At 47.5% G+C, this 22,681-nt stretch overlaps 1 protein-coding gene across 9 annotated transcripts in view; it reads left to right on the forward strand.

Moving 5' to 3' along the window:
- EXOC4 (exocyst complex component 4) overlaps nucleotides 1-22,681 on the forward strand; it is a 761,664-nt gene that overhangs the window by 531,464 nt on the left and 207,519 nt on the right. For 6 of the 9 annotated variants that reach the window (XM_036247077.1, XM_036247080.1, XM_036247079.1 and 3 more), the window contains exon 11: nucleotides 14,118-14,337. In XM_036247077.1, coding sequence (XP_036102970.1) covers nucleotides 14,118-14,337 — 220 coding nt within the window. Of the gene's footprint in view, nucleotides 1-4,069; nucleotides 4,181-13,339; nucleotides 13,426-14,117; nucleotides 14,338-16,438; nucleotides 16,508-22,681 lie in introns of those variants that run through there. The other 3 variants (XM_036247082.1, XM_036247091.1, XM_036247088.1) reach the window with 3 other exon arrangements.

Below are 22,681 nucleotides of genomic sequence, written 5' to 3' on the forward strand. Positions count from 1 at the left end.
CCTATACGATTGATAGGTATTTACTTACAGGTTATCAGCTAGACAGGAGGCTTTCCCCCCCTGTTATTCCATATACAGATGTAGTTATCGACACTTTTCTGCGGCTCAGATTTGTTGGCAGGATTTTTTCACCATACAAGGTTATTACAGTATTAGTCACTATATTCCTTATGCTGTACATTATGTGCCCATGACTTATTTATTTTTTAATTAGATTTATTGGGGTGACATTGGTTAATAAGATCACATGGGTTTCAAGTGTACATTTCTGTGATGCATGATCTGTATATTGCATTGTGTGCCCGCCACCCAAAGGCCGGTCCTCTCTGGCACCATACACTTTATAACGGGAAATGTGTACCTGTTATTCCCCTGCGCCCTTTGGCCCTCTGACAACCATCACTTTGTTCGCTGTGCCTGTGAGTTGTGAGCAGAATGGTTAACATGTATCTAGCCTTTCAGGATATGAAAACTTGAATAAAATAGAATGGTAGGAGTTTTAGTCTTTAATTCCTGTGTAGTAAAGGAACCTACTGATGACACCAACTGTAAAGAAGGAGATGACTCTGGACGGAAAGTAGGACAGTAATAGAAGAATCCAGCTGAGATGGCTCATAACTGCTTGGCCTCGTGCACTTTCCACGTGGCGCTGACGTTCCTGCAGCCCATCTTTCACGTGGAACCTGAGTGGGTGGCCAGACGCGAGGCTCTAGGAGGCCGGCAATGCCCTTCAGGCAGGAAAGAGCCCTGTGGGAGGCACGCACACCAGAGGAGAACGTGGGCCACTGTGGAAGTCCCTTGGTGAATATTGTGGCGAGATAATCACAGACATTGTTCTGGGAAAGTGTGGAAGTGGGGGCAGAGGGAGGAACCAACGCGATGTGAGATTGTCGTGGCGTGATTGAAAGAATCACGTATGTGAATAAAGGAGATCGAAGTAGAAACATTTGGAGACGGGGAAAGTCTGTGACTTGTATACATCATAATTGTTGACAGGGGTCTTGCCTCTGTTCCAGGTACTTTTCCTGAGAGCACTTGGCATCAGACTGGCAGTTAACTGAGCATCAGAAAATGCAGAGCAGGATAAGAAACAGTCACAAACTAAGTTCAGAGCAGGCTCATTAGAGATATTTGTTTTCCAAAGCAGTCACTTATTAAATAGAATGGAATCTATACTGTTGGACAGTGACGAGAGAACCAGCTGACCAGCCTGTCTCCACAGCAGAAGTCCTGGAATTTGGTCCGCGCAGGCTCCATCCATGTTTTTGACATGAAATACCTCCGGTCTGACTTCTGCCACGGATGTTCAAGAAGTACTCCGCTTAGGCCACGGTCACGAAATGCCACGTGGCGAGGGATGAGAACAGGTTTCGATTTGCTAACGGTTTGCCTGGCATGCCTCGGGGAAGCATTTCACCCCGTGCCTGCCTGGTTTCACCTCTCAGCCATCTCTGATCGCTCCCTGCCTCTCTGTTTTCTGTTTCGCCAGCCGTGCTGATTCTCCAAAGCATAGCCTTCGAATGATCTGTGCGGTGCAACCCTTTTCAAAAGCACTGGCCTTTCAAGACAAGCCTAAAGAATCTGTGACAGAAACACATTTTCTTTCGTTAGAATGTCCGGTCACTCTGTCCACTGTACATGACTCGGGTACATGCCTCCCGTAGGGCGCACAGGTGCACGCGGCACCCTGAAGGAGCTCAGCCCTAACAGGAGCAGACAACACAGAGGCAGAGAACCAGCTGAGGCTGATGGTCGCAGAAAGCACCTCAAATTAATAAAGTAGTTTAAAGAGATTAGGGAGAACTTCATGAGTGAGTGAGTAAGCTCTGAATTGGTCCTTGAAGGAAGGTTATAGAGAAAATGAGAGTTTTCAGACCTCCACTCCTGCTCACATACACGCACCACGGCGTAGGAAGTGCCTGATGGACCCTGATGAGGGAAGACTTGGGGTTCTGCAGGGCGCACAGAAAGCACCGCTCGCTGGCGAGTAGAAATGAAGATGTGTTAGACTGACTTCTTGATTCCTGCTAGGTACCAAACACTGTCTACGATGAATAAGACACATTCCCTCTCCTCAAAATGTTTGCAGACTAGCAGGAAACACACCTTATCAGGAATCCTCTGTGGGCCTGGGGTGCTGTGGGGCGGAATGGAGGGCAGCCAGCCTAGACTGGAGGACAGCGCCTCCTGGAGAAAGCCGTAAGTGACCTCTGGGAGGCGACGTATGGGGAGAATGTCCTCGCAGATAAAGCCGCACATGCGAACCCCTGGAGACAAGAACGGGGCGCATTCATGGAACTGCAGGGGGTTCTGTGTTCCGGGCCTTAGTGGAATTAATGTAATAGCTGTATGTTAGATCAATTGAGGGAAGGGGCATTAGAGATGGAAAAAACAGGAAAGTACTTTAGGGAGGCCTGGGAAAGAACTGACCTTGAATTAAGTTTGCACTTTCACCACGTCATCTCATTCACTGGCAGCCTGAATGGTGATGCTGGATGCCACACACAGAGCCACAGAAACGTCTGCCCAGACCACCGAGCACTCACCGAGGCGGCACCCCACGTCACACACTGTGATTGACAGTCCCTGGGGCACGATTCCTTCCATGTGGGTGCTTTAGCACTGAAACAGTGTGTGGCCTAAGGTAGACACTCCATAAACAGTGCTTACACAAATGAAAGAATGAACCGTGAATAAACACATGTACATGAAAGATAATAGAGTGAGAATGTCTCTAGCTTCATACTTGAATAGCAAGTCAGAAAAGAAGAAATGAAAGATTTTTAAGTTTAAGCCTGGGTAAGTTAAATGAGGGTGGTACAAAAACAGAGAACATAGGACAAGATTGAAATCATAACGGGTGGGCAGCTATGAAGAGTTCCATTTTAGACATGGTTTAAATTATCAAGAGGATGTTCAGTTGAAAGTATCTAACAGGCTATTAAAAATGCAGACCCAGCTGGTGTGTTCAGTTGGTAGAGTGGTGTCCTATGCACCAAGAAGTCGCCAGTTCGATTCCTGGTCAGGGCACATTCCTGGGTTTCAGGCTCCATCCCCAGTAGGGAGTGTGCAGGAGGCAGCTGATCGATGTTTCTCTCTCATCGGTGTTTCTATCTCTCCCTTCCTCTCTCTCTAAAATCAATAAAATCATATTTTTAAAAAATGCAGGTCAGGAGCTTGGGGAAGAAGTCAAGGAAGGGGTAAGATTTATTATATTCCAAGAGAAATATTTCAGTCTTTCGTGTATTCAAGTATTTTGTATTTCGCAATGTTATGGCCCTCTCAAGCCACACGAGGTTCTACTATATCAGTCCACACTCTAGGGCTTTCCACGGAGCCTTCTGTGGATTGTCCTGCCCTTACTAGCCCCTTCAAGAGTCCTAACCCAAAGAGTGAACATTTGGGAGGCAGCAATGTTAGAAGAGTACATTGTAGCTTGGCCCCTGGAGCTAAACTGCCCAAATTAAAATTTGAGCCCCATCACTTAGTAGCTGTATGACCTTGGAAAAGTACTTGACCTTTGTATGCCTTCATTTCTTCTTCCAAATGATAGTTATAAAAGTCCTGGACTTGCCTAGCTGGTGTGGCTCCGTGGATTGAACGTCATCCCATGGACTGGGAAGTCCTGGTTCGATTCCCAGGCAGGGCGCATGCCCAGGTTGTGGGCTCGAATCCTCAGTAGGAGGCATGCCAGAGGCAGCCCACTGATGTTTCTCACATAGATGTTTCTATCTCTCTTACTCTAAAAAAAAATCAATAAAAACGTATATTTTTTAAAAAGTCCCAGACTTCATAGTGTTTGGAGGAATTAGTGAAGCAAAGCACGGCGATTATTTGCAGCAGTGCTGGGGTCTTGTAAGTGCAATCAATGTAGCCGTCAGCTGCTCGCGTTACTGTTACTTTTTCACTTGCTCAGTTTCAGGATGTGTAAAAGGCAGGTAGTAATAGCACAGACCCCAGAGAGCTACTGTGAAAAAATGCATAAAACCATCCATAAAAAGCTTTTTAGTCAGGACCTGGTAAGAGCTCAATACATGTAAGCAATTATTAATACAGCTTCTACCGGCAGAGCAACAGGAGAAGGGTGCTGGGTTGCCGTGTCCTGCATTAGAGTGTCCGAAGGCCAAAGACACGTGGAGCACGAAAATAGCTGTATTTGATACTCACTTCTGAGTTTCAGGTAACATGCTAGACCTTGATAAAGTTGCAATTTTTCTTGAAAATGTTTCTGACAGCCTTATCTTTTATAGCAGAATTATAAAGGAGAGGTTATTTTACTAGAAATAAGATAAATGGAAAGGATAAAAGCAGAATCCCAGGCCTATTGGAAAAGCAGGATTATCATTGTCTTTGAGTTTTATATCCATAATCCTTATTTATTAATTTATTTATACGCTTTTTTTTTTTTTTGGTTCAAAAAGATTGCTTGATATTAAGGATTAGAGCTTGAATTACATCAATTTCCAAATTATGTGGTTAAAACATTTAAACAGCTGTTGTTTTAAAGAGGCTTACTTGATTTACCTAAAGTGCTTTTCAGTCTGGAGGGAACACTTAAATGTAGTCAAAAATCACTTGCAGTATACTCGGGATAAGAATTTTTTCAAGTTAAATTTGTTTACAAGCCTGCAGAGTTCAAATTCTGTAGATAACATTTTTCTCTCCCTTCACTTAATGACTTTTACCTTTTTTCTCTAGTCCTAGGCATGCATTTCACTCATTATAAATAAGAACACCCAAATCTCTCTTTATTTCATTAGTTCAGAAAATTGTCTCCCAGGGATATGGGTTGAGGCCATGATTGGGCTCTGTGATGATGAGCTTATTTTGCACTTTTACCCAGAAAAATCTTTATATACAAAAGGCACAGATAGTCCTGGCCGGTTTGGCTCAGGGGCTAGAGATCAGCCCATAGACCAAAAGGTCTAGGGTTCGATTCCGGTCAAGGGCACGTATCTGGGTTGCAGGTTTGATATCCCCAGCATCAGTAGGGGTCGATGTGTCTCTCTCACATTGATCTCTCTCTCTCTCTCTCTCTCTCTCTCTCTCTCTCTCTCTCTCCCTTCCTCCCTCCCTTCCACTCTCTCTAAAAATCAATGGAAAAATATCCTCAGGTGAGGATTAACACCAAAAAGGCACAGATAGCAGTTCCCCTCAGCATGAACAATTGCAGATGGTTGGGGAGCCTCTTCCCGGTGTGCGGATGACTTACTCCCGGGCACTAAGAGGCAACTGTGCTCCAGTGTGCATTCACCTGTGCGGATTTTTTTGTCAGTTTCCATGTTCCACTGAGTTATGCTAGCCTTTCGCTGCTATTACCAAATGAGTCCTTGTAAATCATTTCTAAGGGATCTTTTTTGAGTCAGATCATCCAAGCAAGTTGACTATCTCCAGTCAGTTCCTCTGAGGCTTCTTTACTTCCCTGCCCAGTTGCTTTCAGGTTGCTCTGTGCCTTAAACGTTGTAGACCAGCGTAACTGGGTAAGAAACCTGTCTTAAAGGGGCCATGCTTGCTGGGCGGCGGCTTTCTGCTCCTGGAGTTTCCGGTCTTTGACTTGACGTCACTTGGGTTGGATTCCAAAGGCCCATTTCCCCAAGTACAACTAACAGGTCTTTGTGCAAGGATGGGCTCACGTCTGGGAATGTGTTTTATTATGGGTTATTGATTGATTTTTTTCCATGTATGTCAAGCATGGCAGGAATTTTGAGTAAACGCCCCTAAAAGTCTCTGTGCCCCTGAGAGCGACGTGCGACAGTGTCTTCGGCAGGACTGTGTTATCAGCACGCTTGGTGCCTTTCTGCAGGCCCCACACTCCAGGAAAGCCCCGCATTCGACACCCTGTCTCGTTCTCGCTCATGTCCCGAGGGCAAATGTCATATTGTTTTCTCTTTGTAATTCACGCGTCATTCATGCTGTCGGGTTGTGGTTACTGCTGCTGTTTGTACTGTTTCCATAAACAAAAACACAAGATCAAAGGTAGGGTGCTGGCTTCTGGAGCACAAAGAATTCATGTCTCTCTTGTGAGCAGTGTGTCAGTGTTTACTGCTGACTGAGTTTTAATGTATATATTTATAAATATCTGCGTCAGCCCTGGCCAGTTTAGCTCAGCAGTTAAAGCTTCGGCCCTTGGACTAAAGGGTCAGAGGTTCAATTCCTGATCAAGGGCACATACCTGGGTTGCAGGTTCAATCCCCGGCCCCAGTTGGGGTCATTTAGAAGGTAACTAATCCATGTGTCTCTCTCATATCTAAGTTTCTCTCTCTCTCTCTCCCTTCCTCCTACTCTATCTAAAAATCAATGGAAAAATACTCAGGTGAGGACTAACAGAAAAATAAAATAAATAAATATCTGTATTGCACGACATTACTAAATGTGCATGTATTAACCGAGACAGCGGAGCACTGCACGGCGAGGATGGGCATGGGGCTCACCTGGGAACATCTTGGCCCCTTGAGCAGAGCTTCCGCAGGCCTATGCATACCACACAGCTCTTCACCGGAAACCTTGGGCTAACGAGGAAGAAGGATGGTTCCGATTCTAACAATGTCTTTAAAGCTACTGCACAGTGGAAGGGATTCAGAGCTTCTCGGTGGAGGTTAGCAGGGTCCATCTCTGCAGAGTCAAGGCCTGATCGGCAGTGAGTGGAAATGATATGCTGAGAGATCCCACAGAATGGAGAAGGTCAGAGGGATAGTCACACATCTCTGCAGTTCTAATCCATGGGATCAGGAGAAAAATCCCCAAGCCTTTCAGATAAACAGTGTGTGTGCATTACTCCGCCTACAGTACCAGACATGTATGATAATATACAGCAAAGTCAGGAAATATAAAAGTGAAAGGAATTAAAAGATTGGATGTTGTATGATACAGATTATATACAAACATAAACATTAAAGACCGAATTTGCAGCAAACACACATCATTCACAAGAGAGACGTGGACGAATTCTTTATGCTCCAAACGCCAGAATACTGAATTTGATTGTCCTGAATTTTGCACTTTTAATTTTGTATTTTGATTTTCTGGAAAGATGATGTCTCCCCATGATATGCGTTTTGGGCAAGAACATCAGAGAAGTGATACTGTGTTCTTCTCTATGATACTAGGAGGCACATGACTACCCATTTGTCCCATTATTGATAAAGTTGGCCATAGAACTGAAAAAAAATTAAGTTGTGAAAGTAAGAAATATATGTTTATATATAGAATTCTAATACTATATATTATTGAGAGTGATACATGCACAGTGAATATATACAGTATTTTATTAATATCATTTAAGAAATTTAGAAAATAATATATGTTATTCAGGTAATCACTAATATTTTGCTTGTATAAGGCTAGGTGTTTTTTCCTTAAAAAAGAAATATTGCTTATTGTAAGCGACTGTTTTCCTTTGTAATGAATGAATATACTTGCCGCTTCTAAAATGCAGTCGAGACCTTCTATGTGCAAGGCTGTTTCCAGCTGGTAGCAGCTATGATTCTTGGCTGAGATAAAGTGGAAGAAATAGGTTTACAGTGAGAAAGAAGTTGTGATCAGGAGGCTAGGGTAAGTAAGGGCTTCGGAAGCTTGTGTGAAATTTTAATTTGTTTATAATTTCTCTGGATAGAAATCAAATCAAGATAAAAATGTTGAAAATCTCGAGTATAGGTCGTGTGTGCTCACATAGACATTCCAAAGGACACATACTTGTATAAAAAAGAGTACATTTAAAATGTATTTACTACCTATGTACTTGTTATAGGAGGCCCCCTAGTTGATAATATTCTGCAAAGAAAACCTTTGGTTAATTAAATATTTATAAATAGCAATGTGAGAGTGTCATCCGTGCTTTAGACATTCACGTGCAATGAGAATCGGTTGCCTACTCTCATTTGTTTTTTGGTTTATTCTACTTTACAGCCTTAGGTTTCAGAGGCTGACCTGAAGGTGATTCCCCAAAACCCTGTAATCAGATCCCCCGCATATAGCATCATGGAGGTCCTTCCACTGAGTCTCCTCTCCCTTCCCCCGGGCTGTTTGCCTCCTCCTCATTTCCGAAGATGGGCAGTCGCTGAGCGAAAGCACTCCCTCCACGAGATGAGATGTGCCCCTTGGACAGCCTTCCATCTGTGTGCATCTTCACTTCGAAGTGCACTGGCTTCTCTCCTCATGAGATGTCTCTTCAAAACTCAGTGCTTTCTTCCTCTGGAGCGGATCGGGAGCACTGTTGGAAAGCAGGCTTTTTCCTGAGTCTCCTCCACACCCTTGAGGCTCCCCTGCCCGCCGCTCGACAGATCATGTTTAAAGCACCTGACTGGGGAAAGGAGCCATGCCCTACACTGTGGGAATTTGGGGAAATAAAATACAGACGCACCCGTGAAAAACGACGAGGAGCTCCTCCCAGTAACTTGTGGGAAGAAGGCAACAGAAACAAAGTGAAGATGTCCACTGCGGGGTTATCTGTGATACAACCGAGAGGCAGCAGAAATGCTTCCCCATCAATGTGGTTTAATAATGTGTTCATTTGGGGGAGGGAACAAATGAGTCTGTGCTACTCGTGAAAAAACAGAATGTAAAGTTGTGCAAAGTAAGAAAAAACAATGTGGGGTGTGGGCAGGGCCTAGAGAATGCTCGTCAGTGAGAGGCAGCTGTTGACATTGGGGTGGGGGTGGTATGGGATGATTTTCTATTTATTTATTTTTAGAGAGAGAAGAAGGTAGAGGAAGTGAGAGATAGAAATATCAATGAGAAGAGAACATCAATTGGCCGCCTCCTGCACGCCCCCCACTGGGGGTTTGGCCCACAACCTGGGCATGTACCCTGTCTGGGATTTGAACTGGCGACCTCTTGGTGCATGGGTGGACGCTCAACCACTGAGCCACACCAGCCGAGATGGGATGATTTTTATTCATTCTTTAAAACAAAAAAAAAATTTTGACCTCTAGTCCAAATTCTAGGGAAAAGGACATTATTTGTCAGCAAGGACATGCCCTAGTTTCAGGAACTATGGGTAGAAGTTAAAGGATTTGTTAATTATTATTTTTATTATGATGATTAATATTTTTTTTATACTCACCCAAGGACATTTTTCATTTATCTTCATATAGAGCAGGAGGGAGAGAGGGAGGAAGAGAGAGAGAAACATCGATATGAGAGACACATCGAGTGGCTGCCACCCACATGACCCCAACCAGGGCCGGGGACCAACTGCAACCGAGGTACGTGCCCTTAGCGGGAACCGAACCCAGGACTCTCTGGTCCACAGGCTGATGCTCTAACTGCTGAGCCAAACCGGCCAGGGCTGTTAATTATTTTATTCAACACTTTCTTCACCCAATGCACCCTGCGAGCCTGCTCCGTGCTCGTACTACGTGCTGTCGAGACAGCCTGAGCAGTTATGCCTGGCCCTGGCCCTGGCCACGTGGGCTGCGGTCAGCTGTGCAGGCGGCTGCGTTTTCCTAGTGGGCACTGTGCGCCAGCCTCTGTGCTGCGTGCTTGCGCTTTATTTCTTCATTTAATCATTAGAACAGTCCTGTGTGTTACCGTGTCCACCTTACAGGCTACGAAGTAAGACCCAGAGGCTGAAGAAGCTGCTCTCGGTTCTGCTCTGGCCACTGACTTCCCTAAGTGACTCCTCCCACAGTGTGACCGGGAGTCTGGTCTACCTCCCGGCTGCCCAGGCAGGTGCTCATTCGGTGCCCTTCCTGCCCTAGGAAGAGTAGTTTGCCTGTTTAGCGTGACTGTGGCCCATTCTTGACGAGGGGAAAAGCGGGGCCGAGAAGACAGCTCCGGCTTCTCTCCTCTCACGGTTCACGCTCTGTGCGCAGGGGGCCTCACAGCTCTGTGCGCAGGGGGCCTCACAGCTCTGTGCGCAGGGGGGCCTCACAGCTCTGTGCGCAGGGGGAGGCTCACAGCTCTGAAAGCAGATTTGGAGACATGTCGAAAGGGTCCCCTCGAGTTGGAGATGACATCAACCTGGACGTGTCACTTTAGACTGATGGGTGTGCTTTAGGGAACCAGGGATCTGTATTTGAAAGCAGTCACTCAGCCCAAGTGGTGGGAGCTGCCGTCAGTGCTGCTCAGCGCCGCGTTACATTTTAGGGACGAGAAACAAGGAAAATGGGATGATTTAGAGCCTTCTGTCACTGGTTAGGAGCAGACTGACTACTAAACATTTTGTTCTAATAAATGTTAAAGATTTTAAAAATGTAAGAAGTACTTCTCAGAAAACTCTCTAAGTCCCATTGAGAAGAATAAATAGAGATTCCGATGATTGATCCTTAAAATATTAAAAAATAATAAAATAAGACCTTTGCTGTATTTACTCATTAGCAAATTAATGACTGGTTTTCTTTCAAAGGCCAACCAAGGAGCGCAAGTTGTACCTGTGGGCGTTTCTCTGAGTGTTACATGAGGTCAGCAGGGTGTGGAGATCTTGAAACGATGGCCATGGATAACCGTCTACCTTTATATCCTCATTTCTCCCCACCTTCTTCCACTCACTCTTTTTTTTTTTTGGTACGTGCCCCTAGTGGGAACCGAACCTGGGACTCTCTGATCCGCAGGCCGACACTCCAACCACTGAGCCAAACTGGCCAGGGCTTCCACTCACTCTTCTTAAAGATCCATTATATTTTGTTTTGAGTCATGCATTTATTTCCCTCTCAAGCCTCACTGCTGTTTCTCATTCTAGCAACTTCTTAGTTGCTACTTTTTCCTGCATTCTTTGGGTTACTTTCTCCCTGTGACAGCCCTGTATGCTCCTCCCCTCCCACCACACAGCCACACCCCGGAGGGAGCGGAGTGTGTAACTGGTGATATGCACGATCAACCACGATTTATTTATTTATTTATTAAGCGAAGGAAACTCTGTATGCTAAACATAAGGAACCTTTGCACACCAGACTCTAAATGTGGTCTGGTGAGAAAGCAATTAATGAGCCCTGGCTGGTTTGGCTCAGTGGTTAGAGCGTTGGCCCGTGGACCAGAGTCCCAGGTTCAAATCCCGCTAAGGGCATGTACCTCGGTTGCAGTTTGTCCCCAGCCCTGGTTGGGGTCGTGTGGGTGGCAGCCACTCGGTGTGTCTCTCTCGCGTCGATGTTTCTCTCTCTCTCTTTCTTCCTCTCTCTCCCTCCCACTCTATCTGAAGACAAATGCAAAAATGTTTTCGTTGAGGATAAAAAAAAAGCAATTAATGAAATGTAGGCTCTGACATGTGTAGGCGATTTTCATGTTTTCTAATTTCATTTTCTTTGAGTAGCTAACATATTCGTGGTTTTTAAAAATCAGAGGATTCAAAAAAGTTACAAGTGAAAAGTCTCATTCCCACTCCTCTTCCAGACCCCATCCCATCCCTGCTTCCTGCAGTACTCAGTTTTAGTTTTCTTGTTTTGTTTTTATCCTCATCCGAGGACATTTTTGCATTTATCTTCAGATAGAGCCTGATTGGGGTGGGGGGGGACATCGATGCGAGAGAGACACATCGACTGGTTGCCACCCACACGACTCCAACCAGGACCGGGGACAAACAGCAACCGAGGTTCGTGCCCTCAGCGAGAACTGAACCCAGGGCTCTCTGGTCTGCGTACCGATACTCTAACCGCTGAGCCAAACCAGCCAGGGCAGTTTTAGTTTTTAATGAGACTTCCCAGGGTATCTTTATAATAAACAAATGGGGATATATAGATCTCACACAAAAGTTAGTGTAGTAAACACTGTTGAATACCACTTGATGGACACCTTGCGTCTTTTCTCAGTTAACAGCGTCTCTCGGAAGCCTGCCCGTGCATCGCTGCTGGCATCCCCGTGTGCAGAGACCCCAGGGTTTCTTTCAGGGATCCCCAGTTGATTAATGCTTTCAGTTGTTTTTAGTCTTTTGCCATTAAAACAATGCTGCGCCGACTTGTGTAATCATGTTCAGATTTGGCTGTCAGAAAAATTTCCCAGAAGCAGGATTTCGGGGTCAGAGACGTGCATTTGTGGTTTTGAATGATAGTGCCCACTCGCCTCTTGTAAGAGTTCTACCTCCTTTCATGCCCTCGACAGTGCCGCCTCCTCACAGGTAGGCCAACAGGATGCTCCCAGACCTCCGGACTCTGGCCGATGCACGGGTGTGACGATGGCATCTCGATGGTGTACTCTCCATTCTTCTCATTCTGAACCAAGTTAGGAATAGTTTCTTATGTTTAATGGCCACTGTATTTCTGCCACTATACACTCTTTCTGTGTCCTTTGGTGATTTTTCTTCAATTTTTTCCCCATCTGTCATCTGTGATATAAATTGCAAATGTATCTTCCCAGTTAGTCATTCATTTTGGTGTCTTTTTTATTTCATTTCATTTTTATTCTTTTTTTTTTTTTTTTTTGAGAAAAAGGTAAAGTTCAAGGTAGCCCTTGCTTTGCATAGCATTGTGGGATTGGCCATGCAGAGCAGTCTTATTGGGGAAAATCACAATTGTTTCATGACTTGAAAAATGTTGTCAATATGTTAAAAACTCTCTTAGTGTTATAAATACACATAGAAAAATATGGAAAAAATAAGAAAAATAGCAATGTACTTAATCCACTGTGGTATTAGGAACATTGAGAAATAAAGTGCTGTATTTATTTGTTAAAATCTCATCAAGGGTAGTTGGAACAATGCTTGCACCCTCTTTGTATATTGTATACTTACGATACACAGCGAGCATCTTCTCTGTGCCTTGGCGAAATGGCATACCTCCTTCCAAGTTTGGGTCAACCGTCAGTGTATTATTATTTTATTTTCAATGTCATGAAATATCTCAAAGAGTTCTTATAATGTGACATTTTTGGCCAGCATGCTTCCTCTGGGCCATCTTCATCCCTTTTGTCATAACCACTTTCCCCATATATAGGTCAAGATCACCTTCACTCTGGCTGCATTTGCCTCTCAAGTGGCGGCAGTGTCGACATTCCCGTGGTCAGCTTTTTCTTCTGTAAATTCATTTACAATGAATTCTCATTTCACTCCCACTGTTACCACTTTCAGTTTTTTCTGTACTTTTATCGTTTTTGGCCAATTCCCTCTTTTAATTATCCTTTGTAAAATGCCACATGGTTTTATCACTGGGAGACAAGGAACACACAGCACACTTGGCTGTCTGTATCTGAACTGAATAACAGATGTGCAGTGATCAGTCACCAGTGCACTTTGAAATGGTTGATCATTGATCATGATGAACATCAGTTATTCATGTAGAGGTTTCTGGACTGAAGAGCTAGCCTCAAAGTTTATACATTATGCCATCACTCACAGTTAACAATCTGTGATAACTGGAATTTGAATCCTGGGTTTGGAGGACAGGCATTATTAACTTCGCTTTGTATCTCTCAGGAGCATGCAAAGCAGGAACTGCCGGTACGGACACGTACCGAGGATAATATGACAAACACCTGCACGCTTGTCTCCGCGCTTCAGCGGTATCAACAATCCTCCATGTATGCGGTGTTTTTAATAAAGGAAATAAGTCATTACAAATAAGGTTGAAGTCTTTTGCCCCATCTCCCCTCCTGTTCACTTTTGTTACCTCCCAACTCATGTGTCATCATAGATAAAGTATGCCCTTTATTCTCTCTCTTTCTCTCCCTCCGTCTCTCTCTCTCTCTAGCTCGCTCACTCTCAGCATTTCTAGCTACACATATAAAGACCTCAGTGAGAAATTTGGGGTGTGCTTTTAAATTTGCGTCATAATTGTTTTCTTTAATCTTGTTTTCTTTTGCTGCTTATATTTACTTCTTGAATTAATAAAACTGTTTTGTGTCGCTTTTCCACCCTAGTTTAGAAGTCATTTTCTATTCTATCCTATTTCTATTTAATTAGTACTTATATGTTTAAAAGATAGATATTTATAGAGAAAGATGACTATTATAGATAGGATGGATGGATGGATGGATAGATAGAGATAGAGAGAGAGAGAGAGAGAGAGAGAGAGAGAGAGAGAGATAAACAGATGACTGTTATAGAGTGATGACCAGCTCTTAAGAATTCTGGGAATTTCCCTGCTTCTCGCCATGGAAATAGCCAAAGTGTAGAGAATCCATGTGGATTTGTCCTATTTCTATAACCATCTTTCTGATGCATTTAAACAACCACTTTACTGTTTGTCTTCCAGATTTATTCAGGAAGTTGAGCACGCCTTGGGACTTGGCCCAGCCAAGCAGTGTCCTCTTCGAGAGTTTCTCACCGTGTACATCAAAAACATCTTTCTCAATCAAGTCTTGACTGAGATCAACAAGGAGATTGAAGGGGTCACAAAAACATCCGACCCCCTGAAGATCCTGGCGAATGCGGACACCATGAAGGTGCTGGGGCTGCAGCGGCCTCTTCTGCAGGTAACACTGTCCTTGAACTTGCTGTCTGTCCACAGCTCTCATGGCCTTGGCAGGAGTCACGCATCACAAAAAGGGGAAGAATGACCTGTTTTTATATTCATCGGGACAGAACCAGAGGAAATACGTTAAATAGGCACTAGGGAATTTAGGCCTAATGTAGAGATCATGGCGATTCCTTAGGATCTTTGAGGAAAAAATGGCTAGCCCTGAACATGGTGGACGGTGGGTCTCATCGATGCAGGCAGCTGCTCAGGACTGGCCTGGAACGTGCCGGGAAAGACGGGCGGAAGGCAGGCAGCCTGCCGACCCGCTGCCAGCAGGAGGCCCGCTGACCCATTCTCGGGCCCGCCGGCTGCAGCAGTGAATTTCTCGCTACTGGCTTTTAAAAGTCAGATCATTCCATTCGAGTGATGATCTTGTTCATATTGAAAATTTTACTTCAACTATATAAAGAAATGGTTTCTGGGCAACAGAAATAAAATAACTTCTCAGTAGATATATGGATTAATAGGCTTGAGATCTTTATATTATATCCATTTCACCCAGTGACTCAAAGGCAAATATAAAACTAAAGGAGTGTATGAGTTTAAATTATGGGTATACATTAACTGCTATTACACTGTAATTGAATCTTCATGGTGTTTCTTCATTTAAGGGGGAAAAATGTTTATTTTTTACGTAGGTTGCATGATATGAGGGTATCTCCAAATGTAGGGGCTCGAGCTCTGCAGAGAAGAGGCGCGTGATGGGGAGGGAGTCGCCGTTGCTTCCCCTGCCCGCCCTGCCCGCCCTGCCCGCCTTTAAGTGTGTCTTCCTTGGTTTTCCCTCTGTGTACATTGGAATCAAGACCGCTGAGCCTCTCAGGGAGCAGTGCCCTGGAGAGGAGCACTCCTTGTTTATGAGCAAACTCTTCTGTGGTTTTAAGAAAGTAGAGTAGAGACAGTCGCCTCTCCCGGAACTTGAATGACAGCATCACGCCGAGGAATGGCCCACGCGTGCTGCCTGGGTCTCTGCTAGAGGTGATCCTGGGGAGGCTCGGTTCTGAGCGGGTGCAGAGGAGGGAGCACGGCAGAGGCAGGAGCTCACTGGTCTCTCTGCTGGGTGACGCTGCCCCTGGCTCTGCGCATGGCGGGACCCTCTCTCCGAGTCTCAGTTCAGGTGGCACCTCCGTGGGGAAGCTTTTCCTGACTGTTCCCACTTAAGTAGGTCCCCTTCCCTGGTTATTCTTCATTCTTCCCTCCCACACTCATCTCCCCAGTCCATTCTCAACACCGAAGTCCAACTCTGTGCACATTAAATATCACCGAAGTCCCTTGCCAGGTGACTCTTGCGCAGCGTCCACCCACAGGAGGCCCCGCAGCAGAGAGGAGAAAGAGGTCGGGTTATCTCTGCCCTCCTCCCTCTCCACCTCGGGTCACGGCGCCGACCTCCTTCCTCTCCACCTGGGGTCACGGCGCCGGCCTCCTTCCTCTCCACCTGGGGTCACGGCGCCGGCCTCCTTCCTCTCCACCTCGGGTCACGGCGCCGGCCTCCTTCCTCTCCACCTCGGGTCACGGCGCCGGCCTCCTTCCTCTCCACCTGGGGTCACGGCGCCGGCCTCCTTCCTCTCCACCTGGGGTCACGGCGCCGGCCTCCTTCCTCTCCACCTCGGGTCACGGCGCCGGCCTCCTTCCTCTCCACCTCGGGTCACGGTGCTGACCTCCTTCTTCTCCACCTCGGGTCACGGTGCTGGCCGTGGTGCGTCCTTCCACGGCAGCCCCGTCGATGACACGTCCTCCATAGCTCCAGCGCTCGCTGGAGGCGGCAACACCCTCTGCTCCGGCCCCTTGACGGCTTTCTGCTGTTGCTGGTTCTGGTGCCTCGACGCTCTTGTGCTTCTTCCGGGGCTGCCCATGCCCCTGTGAGCGTCGCCTCGTCAGTATTTCTCCATCTGAGTCATCTGGACGGAACTCTCTTTCTTGTCAGGATCCCAAATAGATCTCCCCAGTTAGTCGCTATTTAAACACTTGGATTTTTTTCTTCTTAACACAACTGTAATTATTATGTAATTTATTTTCTTACTTGTTTGTTTATGTATTGTCTTTTCCCACTACAATGGAAGTTCCAGAAGCAGAGTGCAGTACCGGCAGCAGGAAGGTACTCAGTAGCCTACTGAATGCATGCATGCAGGCGTGGATACATGGGTGGGGGCGAATAGACACAGAGGGTGAGTTTTGAGAGTAACCAGTAACTGTGGAGTTGGGGGGAGGATGAGAGATGGAGAACGACACAAACTGGTTTACGTTTTCCCATCCACTTCCTCTCTCAGAGAGCTGTGCCCCAGCGTCATGCTGGAGGCTGTACAGACAGACTTCCACCTGCCCAGGGCACTGACGTAATAGACAGCGATGCGCCCCAGAGCACAGTGAACCAAAGATGCTGGCTCACTGAACACGGTACTGCTCAGTGTGAGTAGCAGAGACGCATCACACTCATAACTAGTGGACCACAGTCTGGGCCGTGCCGGGGCCACACACTAAAGCACATCCCTGGGCGGTGTGCCACGTGCTTGTCAGGTCACCCCCAGCCTCGTCGCAGGCCACTGCTTTGTTGTGGTTTCCCCTCTTGTTCTGTAAGTCAGCTGCCCCTTCTGAGGCCAGATAGGAACTCCAAGGGGGCCTGCTCTCTTTCTGACCTGGTCAGAGTATGGTCGTTCTACATAAGTGAGTGAATCTTGAAACTAAGGCCATTCAAGTTATTAATCTCCAAATTTGAGTTTAGAGCCAAAAACACCTGCTTGCTTATTTGGTAATTTGCCCCGTCTTTCCGCATAGAATTCTTATTTTATGAGAATGCAAAACAGAGCATCTCAGTACGTTGGTTTAGTATTCTCGGGCGTAGATTTGGAGCGCAGATGCAGTGATGGTTATGTTCTTGCCGGTCTTGAGCCTTTCTCCTGCTTTGTAATGGCTGGGAATTGTTTTCTAACATCACTTCCCATACTCAAGTTTCAGTGCTTCTCAGACGTGTTTCCATGTCACCTTGATATTATCCCCAGCCAATTTAGGTGACTAATCTGAAGGAAAATTAAGAAACCATTCTGAAAAATTTAAGCCGAGTTTCCAAGCAGCGGTGAATGAGGGAGCTTGGGGAAATGAGCGATGTGAAAAGTGCAGGTGGCTTGAGTGTCCAGTTACCTGAAGTATAGAAACGTCCCCTAAAGCCGTCCCCTCTGCGAGGCTGTTGTTTGGTCACCGAGTAGAGGAGGGATGGCACCCGCCGGGGCCACACCCAGCGTCCGCCCAGCCGGGTTCTCCAGGGCGGGTGGCAGACCGCTGTCCCGTGCTGCTGACATCGTGTGATGATGTGCAGACGCAGCGAACCCCGGACTCTGCCCTTCCCCCTCGGAGATGGAATCCTGGCGGCACAGGGAGTCGGTGAGAAGGGGCCATGGCCGTGGCGGTCGTGTGCCTCCATGTGGGTTCTCTCCCTGTCTCGGCACCAGATTCGTGGAAGGGAAGAGGTTGCAAGCACCGTTTTGTAGGTGAAGGAGCTGTTTTGGGTTAGCCAAAAATGATAGAGCAGCACAGTACTGGAAGTACTAGAAGCAGGGAGTACAGCATTCACAGCAGTGGACAGTAGCGATGATCGCAGCTAACACTTGAGTAGCATTTGCTATGAGCCAGACTCTTCTGCGAGCCTTAAAGGTTTTGACTTGAGTTTTACATCTATGAGCAACAGCTTTGCGGAGGTGGAAACTGGGGAGGAAACAGAAACAGTGAAATTATAAAACTCGCCTGTGGTCACGCAGCCAGCAAGTACCAGGACTGTCATTCAAACCCGGGCAGCTAACCCTGGAGTCCACGCTCTGAATGAGTTCGACCCAAAGCTAGCCTAGGGAGTAAGCTTGTCTGCAAGCGGTTTGTCCCCAGTCTGCTAGGAGATGGACAGAAATGAAAGGAAGATTTTAGGCCCCCACCCCTCTTAAAGCAATGATCATCGTCTGTTGAATCTAATTGTAAAATATTGGGATTTGTGTTCTGTTTATCTTTGTGGCTTTTAAATTTTCATTTTTTTAGTAAATTCTATTGTATTTTATTAAAGTGTCAATCTACAGCAGATTGGGGTGGGGGCACCTGGGTTCTCACCAAGTTAGGGACACAGTGCTGTAAATCCCTTATGTCCTGTGTTGTCTCACAGAGAGGGGAAAGCATAGGACCAACATCTCTGGCCTCAGTGCCCAAAGCGTGGTTTGGGTGTTTGTGGCAGGTGGTTCTCGCCCGTATCCCCAGCTCCGACGACAGTGTCTGCCACAGAGGTGCGCCCTGCCGAGCGCCTGGACGAGTGAGCGACAATGAATGCGCTGACGGTGGCTTCCTTAGTCACGCACGTGCACGTCTCCACCTCAGGGTGCGGGACCCCGGCCCTGGGTGTAAGACTCCTGCCGGTGCTTACCTCCAGAGACCGTCGTTCTCATGCCTCGTGCTGTCCTGTGCGCAGGGTTGACTGTGCCTCATGCCCTCCCCCACTGAGGTTCCACCTGAACAAAAGCTGGCTTCCACACCCTGCAAGGAAAGCGTGCTGATTCGAAACGAGGAATTCCTCATTTCTCCCGAGTCCGACCACCTGGCCTTCGGATGGCGCCACAGAAACAGTCAGTGGAGGTGGAGACCCCCACACCTCACCTGCCTGCAGGAGTCTGCAAATTGCTCCCTCCTTAGTGGCTGGAAGCAGCCCGTCAGCTCCCTGCTTCTCGTGGTTTGGGAGCGTCTGTAATGTACTGCTTCTTTAGTGCCTCCGTCCAAAGAAAGCCAGGGGCTAATGCAGAAGGGTTTCATCTTTTACCTGTCACACTGCTGCCTGGCATCTAAATGCTTGCACAAAGGTACAAGTCCTGTGTCTTCCCTACCCCTGGGTGGAGGGTGCTCCCTAGAGAGTGGCCTGTGGACAAGAACATCAGCTGAGTCAGAATCTGCACCTGTGTGGCCTCGCCAGGGATCTGCATGCAGTCAGGGTTCAAGAAGCCCGGCCTTGTGCCAGCACAGCACAGAGTGTGGCCCGGGGACTGTCATCTCCTGAGCGCCTGAGAATGCGAGTTCCTGAACCTCACCCCACTCCAGGCAGGCACCAGGAATCCTGACTCCCACCAGCCCTCCAGGTGACTTTGACAGAGGCTGAAGTTCTCGAAGCATGGCCTTACATAATTCCTCCACGGCCAGCTGGGGCTTGGAGCTGGCTCTCCCGCCGCGCGCTCTCAGCGTCGTGCAGATCACCAGCCACCTGAACGGTGCAAGTTGTTTCATGTAGGCCCGACAGTTGTAAAAACAATATTTACAGTGGCAGCAGAAGCTGCTTCCTAGTCTAGCACATTGCTGGATTTTTGCAAGTTCTTTCCAAACGCAGGATGAGCCTACATCTCTGGCTCCTGAGGGGCGGCTTTCCTAATGCTTCGGCTCCAATTCCCGCGTCATCGGAGGCAAAAGCAGAAGCTGTGCAAGTAAAAAGTGTAGACAATTGGCATGTTTTCCTTTTCCTCGCTGCCCAGTCCTGGGCAGGTTCCCTCCAAGGAGGGGAGTGGTAATAGCCAGCCTGCAAACACCACGCTCTCTTCTCTTAGCCCTTGGCACTGCCCGCTGCTCCGTAGGGTTTAGAGCCGTGGTTCGCAGCAGCAGTGCCCATTAGACTCACCCTGGAGCTTTCTGCAAGCACCATGGCTCAGATCCCGTCCCAGAGACTGGGCTCAGTTGATGTGGAGGATGTGGAGCGGGGCCTGAGCACCACTGCTTTGGAAGGTGTCAGATGATCCCAGCGTGCAGCCAGGATTAGCGCCACTGGCCTCCACTTCCTACGCCCTGGACTCAGTTACTGCCCCGAGGGAAAGCACATGAAAATGGTAGTCGAGGCATTCTTTAATTCCGTCAGGTCTAGAAGAGTGGGCTCTTTCTCATCCTTGAACCAAGCTGGGTATCTGAACCTTGGAAGAAGATGCAAATGGATTTAAATCCCAGCATTTCAGCTGAAGACTTTGTGGCCAGGACCAAATTGCTAACTTCTCTGCACCTGTTCCCTCCTCTATACAACAAGGAAACTAAAGTGTGTCATAGCAGCCCAGGAGTCACTTGTGATGATCAGATGGAACAGTGATTGTGAAACACGTCTCCTTCCCTCCGCCGGTTGCTGTGTGTCGCTTATAGCATTAGCCACTCTGACAGGTGTTGCCTGCGTGGGCCCCAGCTCCCCCCTCTGCAGACCTCTGACTTCTACGGGGAGTGCTCCCCCTCCCGGCCCTCCCTGTCCACATTTCAGCATGCATCTCCTCTCCCACCGCCTGCTGTTGACCCACTGCCCTGCGTGACATCAAGAGATGACAGTTTCACCTCCTTTCTCCACCTGGGGTTGGTTGCTGATCATGTCTTAGCCCAGAAGCAGTGTGTAGAGTTTATGACCAACGAAGCCAGTTTCCTAGCAACACCCTAACAAATCACCACAACCTTGGTGGCTTGAAACAGCGGAGCTTTATTCTCTCCAATTCTCTTACTAAATTTCCAGGGGCCACATCCCCCCAAAGGCTCGAGCAGGACCCTTAGCCTTGTCCGTCATCCCGGCATTTCTTGGCTTCTGACTGATTCCTGCCTCTGTCTCAGCCTGGTCTTCCCATGTGTGTCTCCATGTGTCCTCTTCTGGCTCCCAGAAGGACACTGACTGGATTTAGGGCCCACCTGCAGCCAGCACTATCTCATGTCATCTCAGTCCCTAATTATATCTGCAAAGACCCTATTTCCTAGCAATGTCATGTTCTGAGGATCTGTGTGCAGATTTATTTGGGTGGGGGCACTACAGCCAATCACTGGAAGTGAGTTACAGAGAATGCAATGCATCCAATTTGCCACCTTTGCCTTGAAGACCCTCTGGCAGGGCTGTGTTGAGGTAGTGGGGCCAGAATGGGCTAAGTTCTAGGTGTCAACAGGGTTCCAAATGCACGTTGGGTAGGCTGAGTGATTGCTGGAGCCCTGCCGAGGCCTAAGTGAAGGTTGGTAGACACCGCTGCTCACCGTGTACTGATTTGCTAGAAATGATTACACTGATGCCCAAAGTTGCTCTCTCTCCAGCTAAGCTTAGGTACCACCAGTCCTCTTGCTGGTCTCCTAAGTGTGGCCAGCAGCAATAGCATATTATTTTCATCACATCAAATGATCTCAATGTGAACACGGTTGCATTTGAGTGATATTTGCACCACGGCCAGTTGTCATTCCACTGTGCGGCACAGAAGAGACTCGCTTTTACTAGCGCAACCAGATTAGTGCCATTTAGGGTCTGCTGGAAGTCATCGTGAAAATCATTAAGTTGAACACAGAGCTGATCAGCTGATTTCTTCCTCCCTGTAAGCTCTGCGAGGAGGTGCTGATGGTCTCACTGTGCTAAAAGAAGTCTTAGACTCAAAACGCCGGGGGTCTGATTTGAGTCTTCAGTGTCTATCTAGACCTAAAGGAATATTTCCCACAGTTTACATTTTTATTTTCTTTGAATTATACTCTTATTATTTTATTTCACTCACTAATACTGTTTGGTGTCTCTGTGACAAGTAGGGGCCTCAAATAACCAACCACTAGTGGCCACTTGGGCTTCACCCAGGAAGACGGAGCCGAGACGCACGTCTCCGCTGTGTCGTGTCCGTGGCTCTCGGCGCCCACCGCTCACGGCCGAGACAGCTGAGCTAGTGAGCACCGCCCGACGACGGGGACGCGTGGGGTTTGAGCTCATCTCTGTCTTCAAATTGTCGTACTCGGTTGTTATTTTTGTATTATTAATTCTGTTCCTGGTTCAGTATAGTCTAATGCTGGTAGAATTTCTGTTGCGATTCTTCGCGGCCATTCAGGAAAATAGCTGACGTGGGAATAACCGTCGTGGCTGGGAGGGAACGCCTTCGCAGCGGGGATCTGGTCTCCTCGTCGTCAGTGACCGGAGACGAGCCCGGGCCACTGCCTTCCTGAGCGTCTGTCCATTGTCTGTGCCGTGGACGCCACGCTGCCCTCCTAGACGAGGGCTGCGGCGGGTCGCGTGTCCAGCAGCGCCCCACGCCCGCCCGCGTCTCCACTCGTTTCGTAACTGCGTTACTGGGCCGCTCACCCACGTGGCCCCGCCTTTCAGGACCCCCGTTGGCGTTCCAGGGAGGGGGCGGTGCTGAGAAACACCTCCGATGTGACCTGTGACCGCTGCTCCTGCTAGGTGGAAAGCGTCACTTGTTTTACTAGGTGTCTACGGTCACCACGATCGGATAACCAGGGTCAGAACCTGGCAGTGTTTAATCCACTGTTGATTACGGAAATATGTTCACTACCTTTAGGCTAAAGACAGTTGTTCCGTG

Source organism: Molossus molossus, unplaced genomic scaffold, assembly GCF_014108415.1.
Source record: "Molossus molossus isolate mMolMol1 unplaced genomic scaffold, mMolMol1.p scaffold_m16_p_7, whole genome shotgun sequence".
Classification (NCBI taxonomy): Eukaryota; Metazoa; Chordata; class Mammalia; order Chiroptera; family Molossidae; genus Molossus; species Molossus molossus.